Source organism: Gopherus evgoodei, chromosome 13 (genome assembly GCF_007399415.2).
Source record: "Gopherus evgoodei ecotype Sinaloan lineage chromosome 13, rGopEvg1_v1.p, whole genome shotgun sequence".
Classification (NCBI taxonomy): domain Eukaryota; kingdom Metazoa; phylum Chordata; order Testudines; family Testudinidae; genus Gopherus; species Gopherus evgoodei.
The window spans coordinates 12,279,588-12,300,694 of NC_044334.1; the positions used below are offsets into that span (position 1 = coordinate 12,279,588).

At 40.7% G+C, this 21,107-nt stretch overlaps 1 protein-coding gene across 4 annotated transcripts in view; it reads left to right on the forward strand.

Annotated features, from left to right (window-relative positions):
- Window positions 1-8,213: 8,213 nt before the first annotated feature.
- Window positions 8,214-21,107, forward strand: part of ADGRD1 (adhesion G protein-coupled receptor D1) — a 238,653-nt gene continuing 225,759 nt past the window's right edge. The window contains exons 1-5 of one of the 4 annotated variants that reach the window (XM_030583439.1): window positions 8,214-8,260; window positions 8,584-8,871; window positions 8,961-8,997; window positions 14,632-14,715; window positions 20,182-20,304. In XM_030583439.1, the coding sequence (XP_030439299.1) occupies window positions 8,809-8,871; window positions 8,961-8,997; window positions 14,632-14,715; window positions 20,182-20,304 (307 nt within the window). In that variant the 5' untranslated portion in view covers window positions 8,214-8,260; window positions 8,584-8,808. Of the gene's footprint in view, window positions 8,350-8,490; window positions 8,872-8,960; window positions 8,998-14,631; window positions 14,716-16,932; window positions 17,029-20,181; window positions 20,305-21,107 lie in introns of those variants that run through there. The other 3 variants (XM_030583437.1, XM_030583440.1, XM_030583436.1) reach the window with 3 other exon arrangements.

A 21,107-nucleotide genomic window follows, 5' to 3' on the forward strand; every position in this document is an offset into this window, starting at 1 on the left:
ATAATTAATAAAAGCCTGTCAAATAAATGCTTGCTTTTCTCCCCAAACTGGAGTCTCCTCAAAATCACAGTCCCAAACCCCAGGATGGGAAATATTCAGTCATGGACTCATGATAGGTTTAAGGTCCAGTAGTTCACAACTCTTCAGAGCTAAAACTTTATATACTGTTCTGCTTTTTAATTGGAAAGCACGGAATCCCTCATTATTAGTGATAGAAAGCTTTTGTTCTAGCCCTGGTAAATGTCTGATATTGCTCACTAAAAATCATGATATTAGTGTGTATGGAAAATGCTATTGAAAGGTCATTTTTAGAGGTTTCTCATATGAATTATTTTTCTTTGTCTAAGACCCTTATAATTGGACTCTTGGTACTAAAGTAGCCTGGATCTATAGTAGAGAGAGAGAGAGAACATCAAGGAACAATTCAAATGCATTTCTAAAATATGTGGGATATATGGGCCAGATTTTTAAAGGTATTTAGGTACCTAAGGGATTTTCAGAAATGCCATCTGCATTTTTTGGTACGTGCATATGTTTAAAATTCTGGTCTACAGAGAATACATGATTTTGGGTTGGGGAGTAAAGATTTTATTGGCAACCATCCCATACTTGCTTTGTACCCCACTCAGAAAATGCTATTGTATATCTCTCTAACACACAGTATAGATTTGACAGACATTAACTGTTTGTAAAACTAGTACAAAATCATTGTGTAATACTTTTCCAAATAGCCCCAAAGTCAGCAGTGGATTTAGCTGCTTTGTATTTATTCTCCTTTTGAGTAGACTGTAACTCATTATGCCTTGAGGTTGTTTTTGTGTGCTTTGGTTCTAATCTTTTTTGGCCATTTCTCTCTTGGCAGTCCAAATCAACTACATTTTGGTGTTCACCCTTACTTGATAAAGTAACTTTCCATAACTCTTTAACCTCCTGTCTGCTGAAGAGAAGGGAAATTCTGACTGTAGAAAAGGAGTAGTAGTAAATATTCTTCCTCTTCACTGCTCTTTTTATCATGTGGCACTAACTTTTGAAATATGTGAAGCACATGAATGACCTTGTTAAAATGGATCATTATCCCAAGAGAAATTGAGTACTACTAATACTGTGTACTGTATAGTAGCATGGGCCAGAGCAGGAAATAGCAGGGCCTCACAGCGTACAGAATTGGTAAATGTCCTCACTGTTTCAAGAGTTTTAAACAATGTACAATTTTGTGCATTTCATTACATGTTTGAAAAGGAGCCCATTGTCCTTTTTTTTTTTTTTTTTTTTTTAAGTGAATATTTCTTTATTATTTGTACACCTTTCACAGTGTGGTCTTGGTCCATGACTGAGCTCCTAAATGCTACAGCAATACACACACAACAAATATTCAATCCCTGCTCCAAAGAGCATCCTATCTATCAGTCAATTTCTGATGGGGGAGAAAAATAGCCCATTCCAAGAGAATGGTGGCTTCAAAAGTCAAAATGTGAAAGTCAAACTCTGAATTTTTGCATGAAACTTTAAATACAAAAATAGGTCTCTTATTGATTTTTTTTTTTTCCAGAAATGTCCTATTTTAGGCCTAGTACTCTTTGACTTAGGTTGAATTTGAATCAATCCTTTGGTTATTCTGCTCTTTGCTTTTGGGATGGTTGCTTCTTTCTTTCTCACATGTGCATGTCTTAGCATTTTGTTATTCTCTGTTAGAACCATAGTGTTGTCCCCGCTGTCCATTTTTTCTCCCTGCCTTTCTCTAATGTGACTTGAATGCAAACTGAAATAACCAATGCCACTGTCTTATTCTTGCCATCCTTAACTTGGTCAAAAGTTTTATTGAAACTGCTAGGAAAGGACTAAAGGGTAAGGCTTTAAAAGTTTTACTGTTTCAGTGCTGCTTAATATTCTAAGACGGTGTGGCAAATTACACCTCCACTGCTGCCCTATCTACAGGTTCCCATGGACAGTTAGTATTTAAAAGAATACTGCTGTATTCTGAGCAGTGTAGAGGTTGCAGCAAATTATTGTAATGAAGGGGTTAATGCAATGCTGTGAGAAATACTAACACAGAGGGGGTGTTTTTGTTTTTTTAAAACAAAATAACCTCAGTTATGTCTTGATTTTGCTTTGAATGTGCAGTCCTATGCTATGAAACCAATAGGGGGCTTGCTATGTTTTGAATTAAAATAAAACATATATGTTGACTTGATTTTCCCCAGTAGTTAAACACAGTCCTGCTGGGCATTATGTAAGGCAGGCCTGCACAACTCATAAAGTGGCGAGGGCCATATTACTCCAAAGAAAACAGCTGAGGGCTGAAACCCCCAGCCCCGTAGAACCACACCCCCCCCAGTGCCACCCAGCCCCCTGAAACACACACCCCGCCCTAGTGCCACCCGCCTCGTGGAAACAAACCCTCCTTCCCCAGCGCCACTCTGCCCAAACAGCTGTGGGCAGAAGTGGAAGGTTTGGGGGCGGGGGCAGGGCTGGCTCCAGGCACCAGCCAAGCAAGCTCGTGCTTGGGGCGGCATTCCATCCAATCCTAGGGTGGTACGGCTGCTCTTTTATGTTTTCTTGTTCACCGCTCTGGCCGCCCTGTAGGACGTGGCGGTATGGAGGAGGGGAGTGCCCTGCTGGGAGCTGGCTGCGCACTCTATCTGCCCTAGCCAGTGCCAGGTCTACAGCAAGCCCGGCAGCCCACATCCTTCCCTCCCCGCTGACTGGAGCGGCGTGGAGCCCTTCCGGCAGGTGGCATGGTGGGAGGGGCCGAGTGCCCTGGCTGAAGGAAGCCCTGGCCGCCCCCCCCCCCCGCTAGCTGGGGCACGCACTCCACTGCCCGGGGCATGTCTGCAGTGCAGGGAGTATCGCTAGCCGAAAGTTTGCACCCTGGCTCCGGCCACCCCACAGGGTTTTTTTGGTTTGTTTTTGGTTTTTGTTCTTGGGGCGGCAAAACAGCCAGAGCCGGCCCGGAGAGGGAAGAAATGGTGTGTATAGGGTGACTAGATCACAGCAGTAAAATAGGACCCGCCCCCTCCCTGCTCGGCCCCACCATTGCCCCCTTCTTCAACCCTCGAGGGGTCACTACATTACTGCACACAGCAGTCCCAAAAACTAAAATACTGAAAATGGATGCCCTCCTCCAGCCACCGACTCGCTGCTCGCCTCCTTACCTCCCCCCCCCCCCAAATATAAAGCCTCACTGCCACTACCCGCCCACCCGCTCGGCTCGTCATCTGCCCGTGAAATAAGGGGAAAGGAAAAGGGGGACAGTTTTTGAAGGGATTGGATGTGACTGTCCAACACACAAACACAGGGGCCGCAGGGAGCCGGAGTGGGGGAGGCAGGTCCCTTCACTAGGGAAGGGGGCAGCAGTGAGGGCAGGGCAGGTGCAACACCTCCCTCTGTCCCCTGGGGATTTCCTGGCTGCCCACAGACAGTTCAACCCCAATCACTATGGAGGCTGCCTTGGGACCAATTAGCGCAGTAGCCGCCCCGCCTCCAACCGAAGAGGTGGGTTTGGGGGGGGGGAGGTGTCGTCCCAGCCCCCCTCCCTCACCGAGCTGCAGCTCAAGCCCAGGCCGGACGCCCCTCTCCTCACTCGGCACTTACCAGCTCTGCCTCGTGCCCAGCGCTTCCCGCCTCAGCGGGCTGTGGAAGTGATGCACCCACTGTACGCCAGGTAGGGGGAGCGGGAGATGGAGACATGCAGTTCTGGCCGTTAGGGTGGTTGGAGTTTGGCTCATGCATGGGGCTGTGAGGTTCCCCTCCCCCCCTCGGCAGAGGGCAAACCCAGCAGCCCCACCCCGCTGCGAGCTGCACAGTGAGCCCACACAGGCCGCATGTTGTGCAGGCCTGATGTAAGGGATAATTAACAAAAGGGATGTTGATGTTGAATGCATGAGAATAAAGGCCAAGTATTTCTTTTCCAGTACCCAAGAGTTACAATATATTACAACAGGTATCTGTCCATTTTTCCACAGGCAAGGTACAGCCAACTTAAATGCAGTAGTGCCAGCCTCAGTAGTTCAAAACTGGGAGTTGGTTGCCCCAAAATATCATGAGATTGAGATTTTATAAAATAATGTTGAGGGATTTTTAATTTGTCTTTTGGTTTTTGAGCCTTTAGCATTGATATTTCAGACTTTTTTCTCCATATTCATGAAATGAAAATCAAAGCTGAGATTCTTTCAGGATTTTATTGTGAGTTTCTTGATATTTTGGTGGTTTTCTTAAAGCCCCAGCTCCTGGAATCCTGTGACTAAAGGCCGGATTCTTGTGCATCTATGTGCTTGTGCAAGGAACATCTTTTCTTCCCCCACTCTTGCACCAGGGAATGCCAGGATCATGACACAGTTAGTCCCTGCTGGTATCCCCAGGAGTATTAAATATTTGAACAGAGGCAGGGTGACAGCATGACCATGGTTATTCAACATATCTAATACAGTTGTGTTTTTGTTTTTGTTTTGTTGTTTTTTTAACACCTTTGGAGGGGATTTGGTGCAGTGTATTTAAATCTTGGGGGACTGGGCACCAGAACACCAAAAGGCCAGCCCCCTCAGATGAAGGGTGGGCCACAGAACCCAGAATTTAACCAAGCATGAGGAACAAACTGGGACAGAGGTGTAGGTCATAGGATCGAAAGCAGGACCAGGTTGGCAGCTCTGAGGACAGAAATCCTCTGTTTATCCATGGAACACTTACAGCCCGATTAGCAGCAGTGCCTTCCTTCCTTTGCATGTTAACATTGTTGTGTTAGTGCCCTCTCCAGGAGAGGAAGTAATTCATTCACCAAGGCTTTGGTCTCCCTGTTGAGAATGACAACACCAAAAGTTGCAGGTATTTGGAAGATGGCTGAGTTGCTACAACCAGTTAATCTTTTGGCCAGATGCTGCTTTCAGCGAGTGTAATTCATTCTTGGGCAGAGATCCAGCATACACCCTCTGCACCACTAATGTGAGGCATAAGCTCTTTTTTGAGGGTTTAGGTATAATTAAAAGCTTATCTAAACATAAAGACAGGACAAGAAGCAATGGGCTCAAATTGCAGCAAGGGAGGTTTAGGTTGGACGTTAGGAAAAATGTCTCAACTGTCAGGGTAGTTAAAAACTGGAACAAATTGCCTAGGGAAGTTGTGGAATCTCTGTCATTGGAGGTTTTTAAAAACAGGTTAGACAAACACCTATCAGAAATGGTCTAGTTATGTACCAGATACACTAAACATTTGTATGACCCTTCAACCACCATTCCAGAGAACATGCGTCCATGCTGATGATGGGTTCTGCTTGATAATGATCCAAAGCAGAATGGACCAACGCATGTTCATTTTCATCATCCGAGTCAGATGCCACCAGCAGAAGGTTGGTTTATTTATTTTTCTGGTGGTGGTTCAGGTTCTGTAGTTTCCACATCTGAGTGTTGGTCTTTTAACACTTCTGAAAACATGCTTCACACCTGGTCCCTGTAAGATTTTGGACAGCACTTCAGATTCTTAAACTTGGAGTCGAGTGCTGTAGCTATTTTTAGAAATCTCACATTGCCCTTCTTTGCATTTTGTCAAACCTGCTGTGAAAATGTTCTTAAAATGAACATGTGCTGGGTCATCATCCGAGACTGCTAATATATATGGCAGAATATGGGTAAAACAGAACAGGAGACATACAATTCTCCCCCAAAGCATTCAGTCACAGATTTAATTAATGCGTTATTTTCTTTAATGCCATCATCAGCATGGAAGCATGTCCTCTGGAATAGTGGCCAAAGCATGAAGTGGCATACAAATGTTTAGTATATCTGACACACAAATACCTTCCAACACCAGCTACAAAAGTGCCATGCAAATGCCTGTTCTCAATTTCAGGTGATATTGTAAATAAAAAGCAGGCAGCAGTATCTCCCGTAAATGTAAACAAACTTACTTATCTGAGCAATAAGCTGATCAAGAAGTAGGACTGAGTAGACTTGTAGGCTGTAAAGTTTTTATATTGCTTTGTTTTTGAGTGCAGTTATGTAACACAAAAATCTACATTTGTAAGTTACACTTTCATGATAAAAATATTGCACTGCAGTACTTATGAGGTGAATTGAAAAATACTGTTTATCATTTTACAAAATATTTGTAATAAAATTAATGTTAAATGAGCACTGTACACTTTGTATTCTGTGGTGTAATTGAAATCAATATATTTGAAAATGTAGAAAAAATCCAAAAATATTTAATAAATTTCAGTTGGTGTCCTATTGTTTAACAGTGTGATTAATCACAATTTTTTTTATTGCTATTAATTTTTTTAATGTTAATCGTGATTAAAAACAGTCCTAATTTCTAGGAGTGGTGTTACTTAGCAGACAATGGATTTGGGATTCTGGGCCAGATGGAAAAATCTTAGCTTTTCTCCTAGGCAGGAAGGGACTTCTGGCTGTTGATAGCAGGTGGGGAATAGGGTTGAAAGATGTATGGTAAGATTCAAAAGGGGAGGTACCAAGAGTCTGACAAGGGTAGAGTCACTTGGGGGATGGAATTTCACTTCTGCAAACAAAACTTACATTTTTGTCTTTTTTTTTTTTTTTTTGGTCCCATATTGGGATGAAAGACCAAAAACTTGAATTTTTCACAGAACTGAAATTCTGCAGGATTCCATTTTGGAAAATTGAAATATTCCTGCAGTGCAGATGTAGCAGTCTACCAGGTATGCTGCTGGGGAGCCCAGAAGTCCAGGGAGTTGGGCGAGCGAGCTGGCAGCAAAGCAGATTGATGGAAATTGACGCACTTCTACATAACGTTTCAGTTTTTTTCAAATCGGCATTTTCAGATGGAAAACTGTCAGAAAAATTGTGACCAGTTCCAGACTAGAAGCTAGGAGGGGAAGAATAAGGTGAAGCCAAGTGCCAGAACTGGGTGAGTCAAGGAGGGCATAGGCGCCTGCTCTGTGGGAGCTCTGGGGCTCAAGCACCCACACAAAAAAAATAGGGTGTTCAGCACTGTCAGATTTTAATCTTTTGTGGGCTCCAGCACCTGGTCTGTGGCCCTACCTCCCTTCCCCCCCTCCCACTCCCCACCTGTCCTCTGCTAGAAGGAGTGGGAGGGATGTTGGGAGCAGAAAGGGGTAGTTTTTCTGTTATACCGTTATATGCTGGGGGTTGGTCGGGAAAGAGGAGGAAAAGGTGGAGGAGGAAGAGGATTGGGGGAGAGAAGCATCAAACTGAAATTTTTCATCTTTTCTCTGAAAAACCACAAAATTTTAAAACCAAATTCTGTGGAAATTTTGTTTTTGAAACAAGACCATTTTTGTCCAAAAAAGTGTAAAATGAAAATTGTGAACCATTTTAGTTATCAATGTTATGTTAATTACAAAATGACTGTTAGTGCTCACAGTAGGGGTTAGAGCAGTGGTTCTCAAACTTTTGTATTGGTGATCTCTTTCACACAGCAAACCTTTGAGTGCGACCCCCCCCTACCCCCGATTAAATATAAAAAGATGTGTTTTTAATTAAAAATCATTATAAATGCTGGAGGAGAAGCAGGGTTTGGGGGTGGAGGCTGACAGTTTGTGACTCCCCATTTAATAACCTCGTGACCCTCTGAGGGGTCATGGCCCCCAGTTTGAGAACCTCTGTGCTGGAATAAAACTAAGGCTCTGATAAAGGACTACCCAGGAAACCTACTCAGTACAATTTATTCTATCAAAACTGAGGGTGAAGGGCTTGAGGCTAATGTACACAACTTGGCATTAGAACAGCTGGGTTCCATTTCCACATCTTTTATAGCCTCCCTGTGTAACCTTGAGCAAATCGGTTAGGCTCTCGGTGCCTTAATTTCCCTGTTTATACACAAGGATAATAAAACTCCCCTATAGCTCAGGAGTGCTGTGAAGCTTAACAACCTTACCTATATTAATAACTTTAGTTCCTCAGAGACAAAAGCTCTGGCTAAATGCTAAGTATTATAATAAATGGTTTGTTGATTGTCTCACAAAACTTGTGCCCAAAACCTATTTTATGGGGTTTAAGAATTTGAAATATTAATATTTGCACTGGCTTTGTTCCTTCTTTCAGTGTGCAAACTTGCAAGAACAATTTTGACAGTGGTTTCTTTAATCTGTTTTCTGAACTACATTGACTTATTTCCACGTGTTCCTAGCTGGCTGGTGTTAGGACCCAGAAAGGAGACAGCAGCAACTTGATATAAATAGAGTACAAGAATGGGACAAAGTTTGAGAAGAAAGCATGACATCACTCAGACTTTCTCTCCACCCAAAGAGATCTTGGATGAAGGTGCAAACGTGAGTCAGACAAGCAAGAAGTTAGCAACTCATTTCAATCCACTTACTAAGGAAATATAGTGGGAGTTTGCCCTGTGTAAAATAAAGAGGTATTTTTTTAATTGAAGAACCAAAACTGACTTTGGATCTTTGACAAAGTGAAAGCAGTTGAAAGTAAAAGACAACGATAGAAAGCAAAAGTTGAAAAATAAGATCTCTTTTTTTTTTTTTTTTTTTTTTTTTTTTTTTTTTTGGCACCAATTGCAGCAGAATTATATGCATTTTTTTCCCCCTGTGGAACTGTACATTTTTGCAACTAATATATTCTTATTATTTTGCTTCAGTCATAGTAATATATTCATGAATAACAAAAGGAATCCAAGTTTGAAGGAGGCAAATATTTCTGAAGGATCTGGAAGCATATTTTGCTGTCACTGAAGGAATGAACATCTTGAACCTGTGTGGAAAATGCCCCTTTTAAAAGAAAACAAAGTGGCAAAGGAAATTTTGTGTCTGTGATTGAAATCTCACTGAATTTGGTCTCAGTTGCACTTTTAACCTCAAAGACCATGACCAATTTGTCTCTGCTCTGTCATTATTCCTTGCTGATTCTATTTCAGTCTAAATATCAGGTAATATTCTGAACATGATTAACATTAAGATTTACTTGGATTTCCTTTTAGCTATATGTTTACTTCACAATGTCTTGTTTTATGTGCAGGTGTATGGAAACAATTCACGGCTATCCAAAAACCCAGGTAAGGAACTTTTTGTTTTTATCATTATTATTACTACGATCTTGTGCTTAATTGTTACAGTATGTCTGCTAAAACTTTTGCTTTCTGGTATGCACATCTGATTTTCTTTGTGGTTCCCAAGGAACAGCCATCATACATGCATATATAAGGACAATACTAAAAATGTAATGTAGGGCAATCAGTCTAGAATACTAGACAACCTTAGTCTATTACAATTGCAGTTCTCGGTACACTGACATTCTGCATAAACAAGTACAAAAAGAAATCCTGCTTGCATTTACATGCAATAGTATGTAACCATTGTGTTTGGAGAATCTGTTTACAACTTTTTTTGTTTACCTTGAGCTGCTCTTTGAATTGGTCTGTATTAGCATGCTGCACTTCAGATTCACTGACTTACAGCTAGAGATGCCAGTTTGTGAACTTTACGGTGTACTTGCATAGTTTCAGTCTTCCTTTTAAAAAAAAAAAAAATCTTTTACAATTTAAGTGTAATTTGCTCAGGACTGAACTTAACCATGTTTTTCTTCTAAGCTCCAGTCATCTGTTTTCAATGCAAAAATCACCCAGACTTATTTTGTGTGTCTGTAACTGGAAAGATCTTCCGTTCACAGAAATAGTTTAACCTCATGGTGGTGTACAAGTACAATTTTACTCTTTAACCAATCCACATACTGCCTTGTGCTTTTAATTCCTACCCCTCTGTACTTACTTTCAAAATAAGATCCTGCTTATAGCAGGAAAAGCTCTACGATGCGATTGCAATACGTCTGTCCCACCCCGCCTTGTTATCTCATTTTGTAATTACAGTATGCCTAAACTATTGCCCTTGCTCCTGTGAGTTTCTTTTGTTTCTCCTTCATCTAGCAAATGTTAATGCCTGGTCTCAATTCCCATAGATAAGGCTGGTCAACCTTTGGCTGTTGAAGCCGTGTAAGAAACATAGGTTTTAGCTCAACTTTATATATTGGGCAACCCGGTTATAGAACAGTTACAATTTTGTTGTACGGAAACCTGGTATGGGGACGTAGCATCACCCAAATCCCTAAATTATGCTATGGATTTGAACTATGTTATCATTTGTCTTCTGGCTTGGTTCTGTGTAGCACAGACAGATCCTTAATGACTGTTACAAAACACAAGGGAAATCAAGGGAGCAGGTATAGAACTGGTTTTCCACCTGTTAGAGTCCCCTCAGGATGGATTGGCCATTAGCTGGAGTGGCAGTGTGGTTTATGCATAAGATGTCGGACTAGGAATTGGAAGGATCTGCATTCTAGTCCTGGCTCTGCCATGGGTCTATTGTCTGATGCTAGGTAGGTCACTTCCCCCCACTCTATGTTTGTTTCCCCTCTCTAGCTTTGTCTGTTAGGGCTGTAGGCTTTTTGGGTAGGGACTCTCCCGATGCATTTGTAGAATGTCTGTCTGGAAAAATTGGATCAACATCGTCTGCCCATGTAGATTCTCCTGGTGCCCTGGAAAGCTGCTGCCCCCATTCCTCTGGAGGGTGCCAGTGTATGCTCTTGGAAGACAGAACTAGGGCAAAGCTTCAGGGACCCAAAGAAAAATAAGCCCCTTCTAATCCTATATCTCATTCTCATTCCCTCAGCATTGTTTTCACACCTAAACTCCCAAGGGGAGATGGGGCTTTGGTTGGTTGTCCAGGAAATGAGATCAGATTACGTGTGTGTCTGTGTGTGCGCGCCTTGTAACTTATCTTCCTATTTAAACACGTTCTGTCTCTCCCAGCTAGGGCTGGTCATAGGTTTTGCAAGTATGCAAAGTAACATGTGGCACCATTTTGCCTCTTCGAAGCCTGTATCACTGTGTGCCAATGACATGCTCTCTCATGCTGTAGTTTCTTTTTGAGAGAGGTTCGCTGACCACTGCAAATGTTTCTAGGCAAGGAGGGCAGCTGGGGATTCCAGTCCCTTGTATGGATCAGTGGTGTTAGACAACACTATGGATGGTTAAACAGGCTAGTACTTGGGCTGGCAAGTTAGGTGTGAAGCAGGGCTGCAGCAAATGCAGCTGCCTTAGTTCCACAGGCCTAAATTTACCACTTCTGCTTGTCACACAACCCTCCCTGTGACTGCTGTGGTGTTTAGCAATCACATCAGCTCCATTCCCAAATCCAAAAAAACCCTACAGTCTTCAACCATTACAGTTCTGAAATTGTGTCAAGGGGGCAGAGAGGAGAGCAAAATCTAAAGCAAGACATTCTTTGTGCTGGCTATAGTTTGACTGGAGGGGTGAACAAAACCCTTCAAGTCTACAATGAAAAAAACCTCTTTGTGTGCAAAACCAGGGTCCATATGATGACAGAACCCTTGTAACACTGTCAAGGTGAATGGAACATTGGGTATGGGCTGCAAGTGCCAGGGAAAATCTGCCTGTGGTTTGTTTTATCTTACACACCCAAGTTTTTTATAAGGTCCTTGGAATGTTGTCTAGCATACGTACTGTATCTTCGTCTAGGCTAGTTCTGCATCCCTGTTACTTTCCTCACTCTGCTTTCAACTTACCTTTCTGCTTCCCACCCCCGTGTCCTTCCTTAGTCCCTGGGAGACTGCCAGAGAATCTAAACAAATTCTAGGCGAGAGTTATTGATCTAAATCATTCTGATACCTTTATCTGGGGTCAGTAGTAGTACTTTACTACATGGGTAATCCCAGTGAAGCTACTCCTTACCTTTGTGACTTTCTCCTGATGTGAGCAGTCCTGTTGGCTTATATGGGACTACTCTTGTTAAAAAGAGTTTGCTGGACCAAGTCTTCAACTGGGCCTCAAAAATGCAATCCAAACATACCAAGTATGTATCACAATAATATATATTTGTGTGTGTGTCACACACATACATGAAAGATAGGGAGGTAGGTTTTCTTGTAGTTGGCTTGTTTTGTTTTTCCTCTTTTACTCCTCTCTGCTGCTTTTTGTGGGGGGAAGGAATGAGGCAAGATGCTAACATGGAAAGGTCTAGCAGAAATACTAGGTTTTGTGCAGGTGGCTGAAGAATGATAGGGACATCGTTTGGCAAGCAAGACTAGTGAGGGGGTTCTAAGCATGGAAGAAGACAGTGACATGCATGGGACAAAGAGCAGTTGGGAAGGGGGCTTGAGCAGATTCTAGGCACCTAGCCATTGAGGTGACCGGAAGACAACAGTTTGTCTTGTAGCTGGTTTCGAGATTTGTTTTTGTTCTGCATTGGAAGGAAAAGACTTTTTTGTGTGCTTGCTCTATAGTCTCTGATTAGGACACTGGCTTAGGCTGTGGGACTTCTACATTCAAGTCTTGCCTGATTCAGGGTAGAGTTTTTCATCCGAGATCACTCCGATAACAGCAGAGTAGGGACTCAAACCTCAGTCGATTTGCATCCCAGCTAAGTGAGCTAACCAACCAGCTATAGTCAGTCTCTCTCTCTCTCTTCCCCCCCCCCCCTTCCCCACAACAGTTTATTGGAAATTGATAAGTCTCTGCAAAATGTTTCATTTTCAGTGAACGAGCATATGTTGCTGAAATTTCATTTTGGCAAGTGTTCCAACCAGCTCCACTATTCCTGGTGCATCTGTTTTGTGGTTTAATAGAAGACTTGACTCTCGGGTACTTCCTAAATAGCACCAAATTCAATTGAAAACACAACTGAAAAAATAGTAAAAAATGTAACCTCTGCAAATGCTGGACTTGTAGATGTCTTCCCCCACTCCATGCCACAAAAAAAGCATAAACAGATTGGCAAAAATTAATCAGGACTTTGGAGCAGCTCCAGAGCAGTGGAGCTGCAGATTTTTGCATGGAGCTGGAGCACACCTCCAGAGCCCTGATGCCAATAGAATGATTTGCCACCATGATGAACAAAAGAACCAACACTCGTTTGCAATAGCAAAAGGGTTTTACTGTTTGACTCTCATTCTCCTACAACTTTCATAGCTCTGGTTGATTACACATTCTTTCCAGCACAGCTTGCTAAATTAGTTATTATAGGAATAAAAAAGCTTCTTACAAATAATAACCTAAAATACAATCTGTGTTTGCCTTATTTATTAATGCTAGACCCTTAAAATAAAGAATTCCCTTAACACACCACTTAATTGCTCTGGGCAGTCTGCTTCTGCTTCAGCTTGAGAATTCACATCTCCCTAAAGTGTTCTCTAGCTGACATCAATTAGATTCTCTAGATAAGTCTGCCATTGGGAAATGGGAACCATCAGATGTTCTGCTTTTGTCAACTTGTCCACCTGGAGCTCAGTGTAACCATCTGCAACTGAAAAAGATGTTTAGGGAAACAAAATGTTCCTATTAGCCATAAGATTTATTTTTCACTTTTTGGGGAAAAGAAGGTTCTGAAGAAATAGCAGCTGCTGCATGCAGAGCAGTTAACTCTTTTCCGATGCTACTAAATATTCTGGGACCCAGTCCAGAAAACTCCTTCTAGTGAAGTGTGTGGTTCTGACACCTTAACCTGTGCACCCTTCCAAAATCCCCGTGACATGTCCCTTGCCTGTGTTTCTGCTGCTGGATTCCACCTCCCTAGCTTGCCCTAAAACCTGGACAATATGGCCTCTGCAGAATCCATGCTTCCAGCAGTCAATTTACTGTGGTTCCTTAGCACCCCTCAGTAGAGGAAGGTCTTCACAGGATAGAGATGAAAACAGAACAGACCAGTACAGCCTGAAGGTATATTAACTTGTGTTGCCTTTTACCTGTGGTTTTTGGGGATATGGGAAGTGTCTTAAGGCACTCGGTTGCCTCTTCCACATGCTCCTTGAATTCTGCAGAGCTGGAACATGTGTGGAAAGGCTCCCACAGGTGTAAGAAAAGGAGGAAGCATGCTGTAGAAAGGAAACTGCCATTCTGCACATTGTCCTGTATGACATTTGGGCCCTCTCTGGATATTGTCATTAAAATGATCTAAATACTGTGGCTTAAGCTTTATGGTAATGTTAGGAGGTGCACGAAATATAGAAATGTATTTGTTAAATTGAAATATTAGGAGCAGATCCTCAGCTAGTATAAGTCAGAATGTGACTTCAGTACAGCTGTGCTGATTTCCACTAGCTGAGGATCAGGTCTTCTACCATTATGCAACATAGAATCAGAAATCTAGGACTGGACATTTCTTCTCCTCCCCACCCCCCACTTTGACAGCAAACTATTGATATAGTCTTTCAACCAGTTTTGCACCAACCGTATAGTAATTTCATTTAAACCACAGTTCCTTGGTCTGCTTATGAGAATGTCATGCTGGACTATGTCAAAAGTCTTATTAAAATCAAGATGTACAATGTCTTCAAGTTCTTCCCTAGCCACTAGACCATCGCCTTTCTCTGCTGCAGTGAAAGTAAAGTACACAAACTTTTAAAACAGAGGTCCCCTGAAATGCACTGTCAGAAATCTTGTTGCATAATGCATGGCTTTAATCCATGTTGATATTTATTTATTTATTTTGATTTATTTCAAATAAATTTTGCTCCTTGTGTGCAGTGCATAGTTTACATAAAATATTTTATTTTGCCTAACCGTTTGATCTCCCTCTTTTTCTGGTTTCTACATTGAAGCATCTGTGGAGACTTGTTACGCTTGACCTTGAATCCTGTGTTTTTTGACCTTTTTTAAAATCTGTGTTTCCTTTTAAAGGGTTTGACATTTTACAGACAGCATCCCATTACTGGCCCCTGGAAGATATGGATGGAATCCATGAGTTTCGGGATACAAATGGAGGTAGAAGCAGGACTCGTGACAATGACAGTAACATAAGTATTTGTGAGAGTCAGTAAGTAGCAAGGGAGCTGGAGATATGAAAGCTAAATAGGTTAGAGCTAAAGCCATGGCAACTGCGATCTACTTATTCGTCAAATGTTTTGACAGTCCAAATGATTTTGCATTTCAAAGCTGAGTTTTTTTTCCGAAGTATTCTCAGACATTTTATGATCAGCCTGCACATTTTTACAGTTACGAAGAGAAATTGTTGTGTGTTCCAAAGTGTCATTAAAATCATATTACTGTCAATTGCTTTGGTATATACTTGCCCATGCACAAATACACAGAGGGGGCGGGATTTTCACTAGTCCATAAGGAGTTAAGTGTCTAACTCTCTTACTGATTTACAATAAGGCCCTGTAGGCCCTGGGCTAGATTTACAAAGGGACTTAGTTTTCACAACACCTAACCTGAAATGCAGCTTTTAAATAATAATAATTTAATAATTAAGAGCAAGAAATACACAGTTGAGGCTAGGAAGCGCTCTTTTTCAAAAGGAACAATAACTGCTGAAATTCAGAAGCCATTTCAAGCATATATTCAAATAGTTCAATTTATAGGGCCTGCTCCTAGAAACGCACTTGCTCACATGAGCATTTCTGTTGCAATCAGTGGGTTGACCTATATGAATAAGGATTACTCATGCAAGTGAAGCTTTCTCGGACTGGTCCACAATATGTTTTCTAGAAGGATGCCCAAAACACCTGAAAATGTGTTCTTTTTGTGTGATTTTTTTTTATGTTGAATTTTCCTTAATGTTATTGTAGATAATCCATTTTCTTAGTTTGCAGTTGCTTTTATTCTATCCTCCAATACATGCATATAGTTCCCATTGACTTCAATGGGAGTTGCATGCCTGCATCTGAAGGCTGACTGAGACACAAGAAAGGTTTTCTTTATTGCTGTATTCTACTGCAGGTGACCATTTTTCCTGCTTTTTGATACCGCTCTATGATTATGCAACTCTTTTATTCATTGCTAGAGTCTGTCACATTATTTTTTCCACTTGTAATTTCATGCAATTGTTTCCATCCCATGTCTCTTCTAATAAAACCTTGGAGCATCATAATCTTGTCCTTCATGTTAATCCGTTTTATTTGTTGAAGTCATTGTGTGGCTGGAATCCAGTTTCATACCTCTCAGCAGCTCACAGTTGTGGGAGTCAGTATCACCAAATTAGGTTATTTTTGTGCACTTTCCATACTGACTGGCTGTTATCTCAGGTCTATAGTGGTAATATCCTAATGGCAGAACTGACTGAGGAAATTAAAGGGACATCATTTATTTGGAATCTAGTGAATTTTTAAAAAAAAATCTAAAGGGTTTAAAGGTATTTTCAGGTCCTACATCTGAACCTTCGTCCCCTTGCTAACTTTTTTCCTGCAGTTTTTTCTTGATATTTTTCTATTTTAAAATAAATTATTTTTCTCTTCTTTTGCTATATGAAATACTCTGCTGATTTTGGGACTGATTCAAAGTCAACAAATGTCTTTCCATTGACTTCAATGGGCTTTGAATCAAGTCTTAATGGTCCATTCAGGACAAACAGTGAAAATGACTGCATACAAAATGTTGTCAAATGTACAAAATAAGCAAATCAAAACAATAGAAATATGTTTTTTTGTAATAACTCTTATAATTTAGGGCTCTTAAAATTATATAGGTAAAATATCTGCAGACCAAAATATGATTATTATTTTTGTAAGTTGATGCTGTCATTTTGAAGTTACTGATAATGCCATCTGCATGTTGGTTTCCCTTAGGCTTGATCTACACACAGATTTTTGTACCAGAATAACTATGTTGGTTTAAGGGGATGATTATTTTTTTTAAAACATATATTTATACCAATACATCCACTAGTGTGGGTGCAGTTATAGTTTTATTTCCCTTCCTCTAAGGGAATAGCTACGCTGGTGTAAAACATACAACTGTGTCCACACTGGGGGCAGTTGTACCACTTTTTAACTATACTATCGTTAAAGTGGAAAACCCTTTATGTGTAGACAAGCCCTATGAGGGGGAAAAAAAGGATGGAGGGAGGCTAGAATGTTATAGTTTAAAGGGCCATTGAGTAACATTTGATCTGTGCTGCGTTGAGAGATATGGACTGGACAATTCATACTGATTTTGTGTTTATTCATTGTTTTGCTTATTTTCTTTTGTTGTTCCACCCAGCTCTAAGAATCCACAACTTCACTGTGCTTCCTTCCCATAATTCTACCTTTGTATATACCAATGACTCTGCCTACTCTAACTTCTCTGCAACCGTAGGTGAGGATTCAAGTATTTTTGTTCTGCATTTGTCAAATTTGGACTACTCTGATAATGTTGGGTTTGAAGTTAACACTGTTTGGTTCATTCTTAAACGAGCCTCTGGAGTTTATGGGCCAAATTCTGTTCTCAGTTACGGTGTCTTAAATCTGGAAAAAACTGCTGTGATATTTATTAACTCTGGATTTACACTGTAAACAAGCAGAAATTGGGTTGGCTATGTACTGATCATGCAGTTCTTACTCATCTGGGTGGTTCCACTGGCTTCAGTGGAACTACTCACATGACAAAGGAGAGCAGAGTTTGTCCTCAAAAGCCCAAGAAACCCCAGAACATTTGAGATGAATTGTAAACACGGGCACTGAAAAAAAAATTGATTGGCATGAAATTTCAATATAATTTGAACTATCTGTTTAAAGCAGTTAAAAGAACTGTTCTTTATAAATTCTGTTTATAAATTTAAAAGAAAAAAGAACTGTTTTTCTTCAGTCTGTAGCCTTTAAAGTAACGTGTTTAAAAAAGAGAAACAATTCTGGAGGATGCAAGGGAAAATGGGAGCTACCCATCATGACATTTCTGATTAAAATAATAGAAAAAACAGGTGGAAGACATGCACGTGTGTTCAGGGTGGTGTGTTTTTTTGTTTTTGTTTTTTTAATGAAAACTGTTTTTATGTTTATATCAGCCAATAGATCAAAGGGAGAATAAACTGAATGGAAAATGACTACTCCGGCAGGCACTTTTAATAAAAACTTACTGGGTCAGAATCTTCACTTACTTGCACCAGTGTAAACCTGGAGTCATTTCACTGAATTCAGGATGGTTGCTCTAAATTTATAATAATGTAACTGCAATTGGAATCTGACCAGCTACCTACCTCATAATTAGGTATCAATTTACAGCTGGTTGTTAGAAAAACATAAGTGAGCAATGAGATGATGAAGGCAGCATAAGTTTAAGTAGATGCCAGTTCAGCTGCTGGAATGTAAGAGGGTTAGTGTTAAAAGCAAAAGGACTCCTGTACTGTAGTTTTCTACTCTCTAACAGCAGGAGTGGGCTGGCAACTCTGAACTCTATTAATAATGAACTTCAAATGACCCCGATTCCTTCCAGTCTTCACTGATCTGCTTTATAATTGTCACACAATAAGATATATTCCATGTGAGCATTAAAGAGAGTGACACCGATGCCAAAGGAAATACTATGAAAACAGGAAAGGGTAACTCTTTGGGATTTATCCTGGCTAGGTTAATTCAGAGGTTATGACGCTCATAGAGAATTCAGAAAAGTTTGCTTCACTTCATAATGCTAAAGCCTTAGAAAGATTTAAAGGAGTCAAGTGCTAGCTGGAGTTTAGAGGGTGATCTAGATTTTTTTTTTTTTTTTTTTTTTTTTCCCCTTTGCCCTTACGGAAGAGAAGATATCTGGAGACTGTGTGTGTTTTTATGGACAGTACATTTTGGGTGGAATCAAATGTTCTGGGCCAGGTTCACTGAAGGTGTCCTTTACACCTCCCTACACCAGTCTGTCCTCTTTTCCCCAGAGTGGGGAACAGATTATTTGGCTGCTAGCTGCCCCCCTGTCGTGCTTTCAACTGAATATAGACAGCTTTAAGATTAGGTTCAAGATGCACACTATCCTCCAGTCACGAGGGGAATGCATATATTGCACCATCTTTAGGGTGATAAAGCCCATTCCCTATAGCATACCCTAGCCATCCCTCTGGATAAATGTAGAGGGAAATGGGGCCATAGCCCTGCCTCTACATCTTTGGGTTGATTCGGGGCTGCTGAAGGGTCAAATCTCTGCATTCTCCTTGCACATAGACTGTTATTGAGTTGGACCCAAGAACAGAGGGCACATATAGAAAAGGCTCCTTATGCCCTGGTCTTTTACCATGCATCTGTGCTAGGGCCATACACAATCTTTCCTTATTTCTGTCATTACATCCTCGTGATTGCAGATACCAACCATAGCCCTGGCTAAGGCTTCTGTATCTCCCAGCTGGGACAACACCATATTACTCTTCCCACTACCTGTCCATTGGACAACCCTACTCCTGACAGTTCCTTTTTCAGAATGCAGTATTTTGGAGAAGACAAAAAACAAAGATCCTGAATTCTCACTATTATAGATCCATGGCACTGTTTGCAAAAGAGGTGTTGTTAACAGTAGTGTTGAGGAGAAATTCCAAATCAGGCAATTACATTCTGCCTGCCTAAATTGCAAATAAAGAAAATCATGTGGTATTTTGTGTCCTGCAGAATGTTACTAAGAACTTATCTTCAGTGTTAAAAAACCTGTGTGTTTTACCTCTGGGTAACTAATATGCGTGAGTATCCTGAGGTAAAAACACAGTGAAGACCAAGCACTTCAGTTCTATTGCAAGGTAAATTTGCCAAGGTCTGCTCTATACCCAGGCCTGTGATTATCTGTGGCAAGTTTCTCATGATAAATCTAAAGTGCTGTGATTTTTACCTCCGGATAGCTCACCTTCATTAGTTAACCTGAGGTAAAAAACAGTTGTTTTTTTTTTAAAAGCAGTGAAGACGAGAAGCCCTAAGAAATCACAAGGAGATACACATGTTGAATTGAAATAGAGCCTTTTTGGACGCTAATAAAAAGTCATGCCCCTGGGTGTCTCAAAAGAACATACGTGCATTTATGCCTTCCGGCTAGAGTGGGTCTAATGTCTTCCTTTAATATATTCTTTTTGATCAAAAATGGTCAAAAAAGCCATTTTCTAAAACAGAAATGTTTGTGGGAGGAAAATAAGTGTCAAATTTTCCCAGGGAGGGTGGAGAAGAATTTTCTGATTTAGCTCTTCTTCTGAACAATAGGCCAAAAAACACCTAAGTGCTGCTTGTATTCAGAACTCTGGAATATGTAAACTTCACTCAGACTATTTTCAAGTAGTAATTTCTAGCCCTGCTGGTTCAGCTATACAGATGATTTAGTTGAACAGAGGATCGGAGAGGGCAGATAGATATCATTCTTATAGACTATAAATAAGACTGTAAGCTGTATTTTTTTATTTTATCCTGAAAAAGGGGGATAGAAAGATAAACATATTAAAAATGCTTGAGTCATGTCCCAAAAAGCTGTCTGCACACAAGACTATTAAAGGATTATATTTTAATTTTCCTTCCTTAGATATTGTAGAAGGAATGGTCAACAAAGGAATTTACCTCACTGAACCAAAAAGAGTTACCTTTCTCATCTTTGGAAACTCCCAAAACTCTTGCATTAGTAATCCAGAAATGTGTGGACCTGAAGGTGAGTGCTATGCCATCATTATTTGATTTTGTTATGCTGTAATCCTATTAGATATCACTAGCTAAGTAGAGTTGGGCCATATCTGTACTTGGATGACAGATAATCTAGGAGCCTCAAGATACTCTAGGAACTGGTGTCAGCTATTTTTAGAGCCCTTTTTTTGTTGGAAAAACTGTTACAAAGAGCTCTAATTTATTACACAGGGAACATAAAGTTATGAAGTGTAAGTAGTTAACACAATGTCCTTATTTTGCAAATGAAAGTTCTCTCTAAAGTTCTAATTTCTGACTTTGCCAATTATTGAGTTAAAACAGTTTATAGCTAGATATGAAAACAAATCCACATAGATTTTTCGCTCATGCATACCCGTTTAAATTAGGAATAATTCCACTCAAATCAATGGAATTAGGCAGCGTCTAACTGGTTATTGTGAGAGCAGAATCAGGCCTCCTGTGTTCCAAAACAATGTCCCTTGGAACAGAAATGCTCCTGCAAACACTGCAGCATATCAAACAGATGTGTTGTCTTGCTGGTTTCAAATTTAGGACACTAGGTGTATGAAGTCCCTTTACCAAAGGTTGCTTTTCAGATTTAGATGGGTGCTCTTCAGCATGCTAGTGACTAAGGACTTGGTCTTTTAATCATGACAGTGAAGAGGAATTTTGCCTTTATCATCACTGGGTGTAGGACTGGATCCTAAAGCTGTAGTACTGAGTTATGATGTGCTACGTCTGTTGCTCAAAAAGTAGTTGTTTTCTTAGTAAAAATTAAATAGACTATCCGATTTCTACAAAGCATCGGAT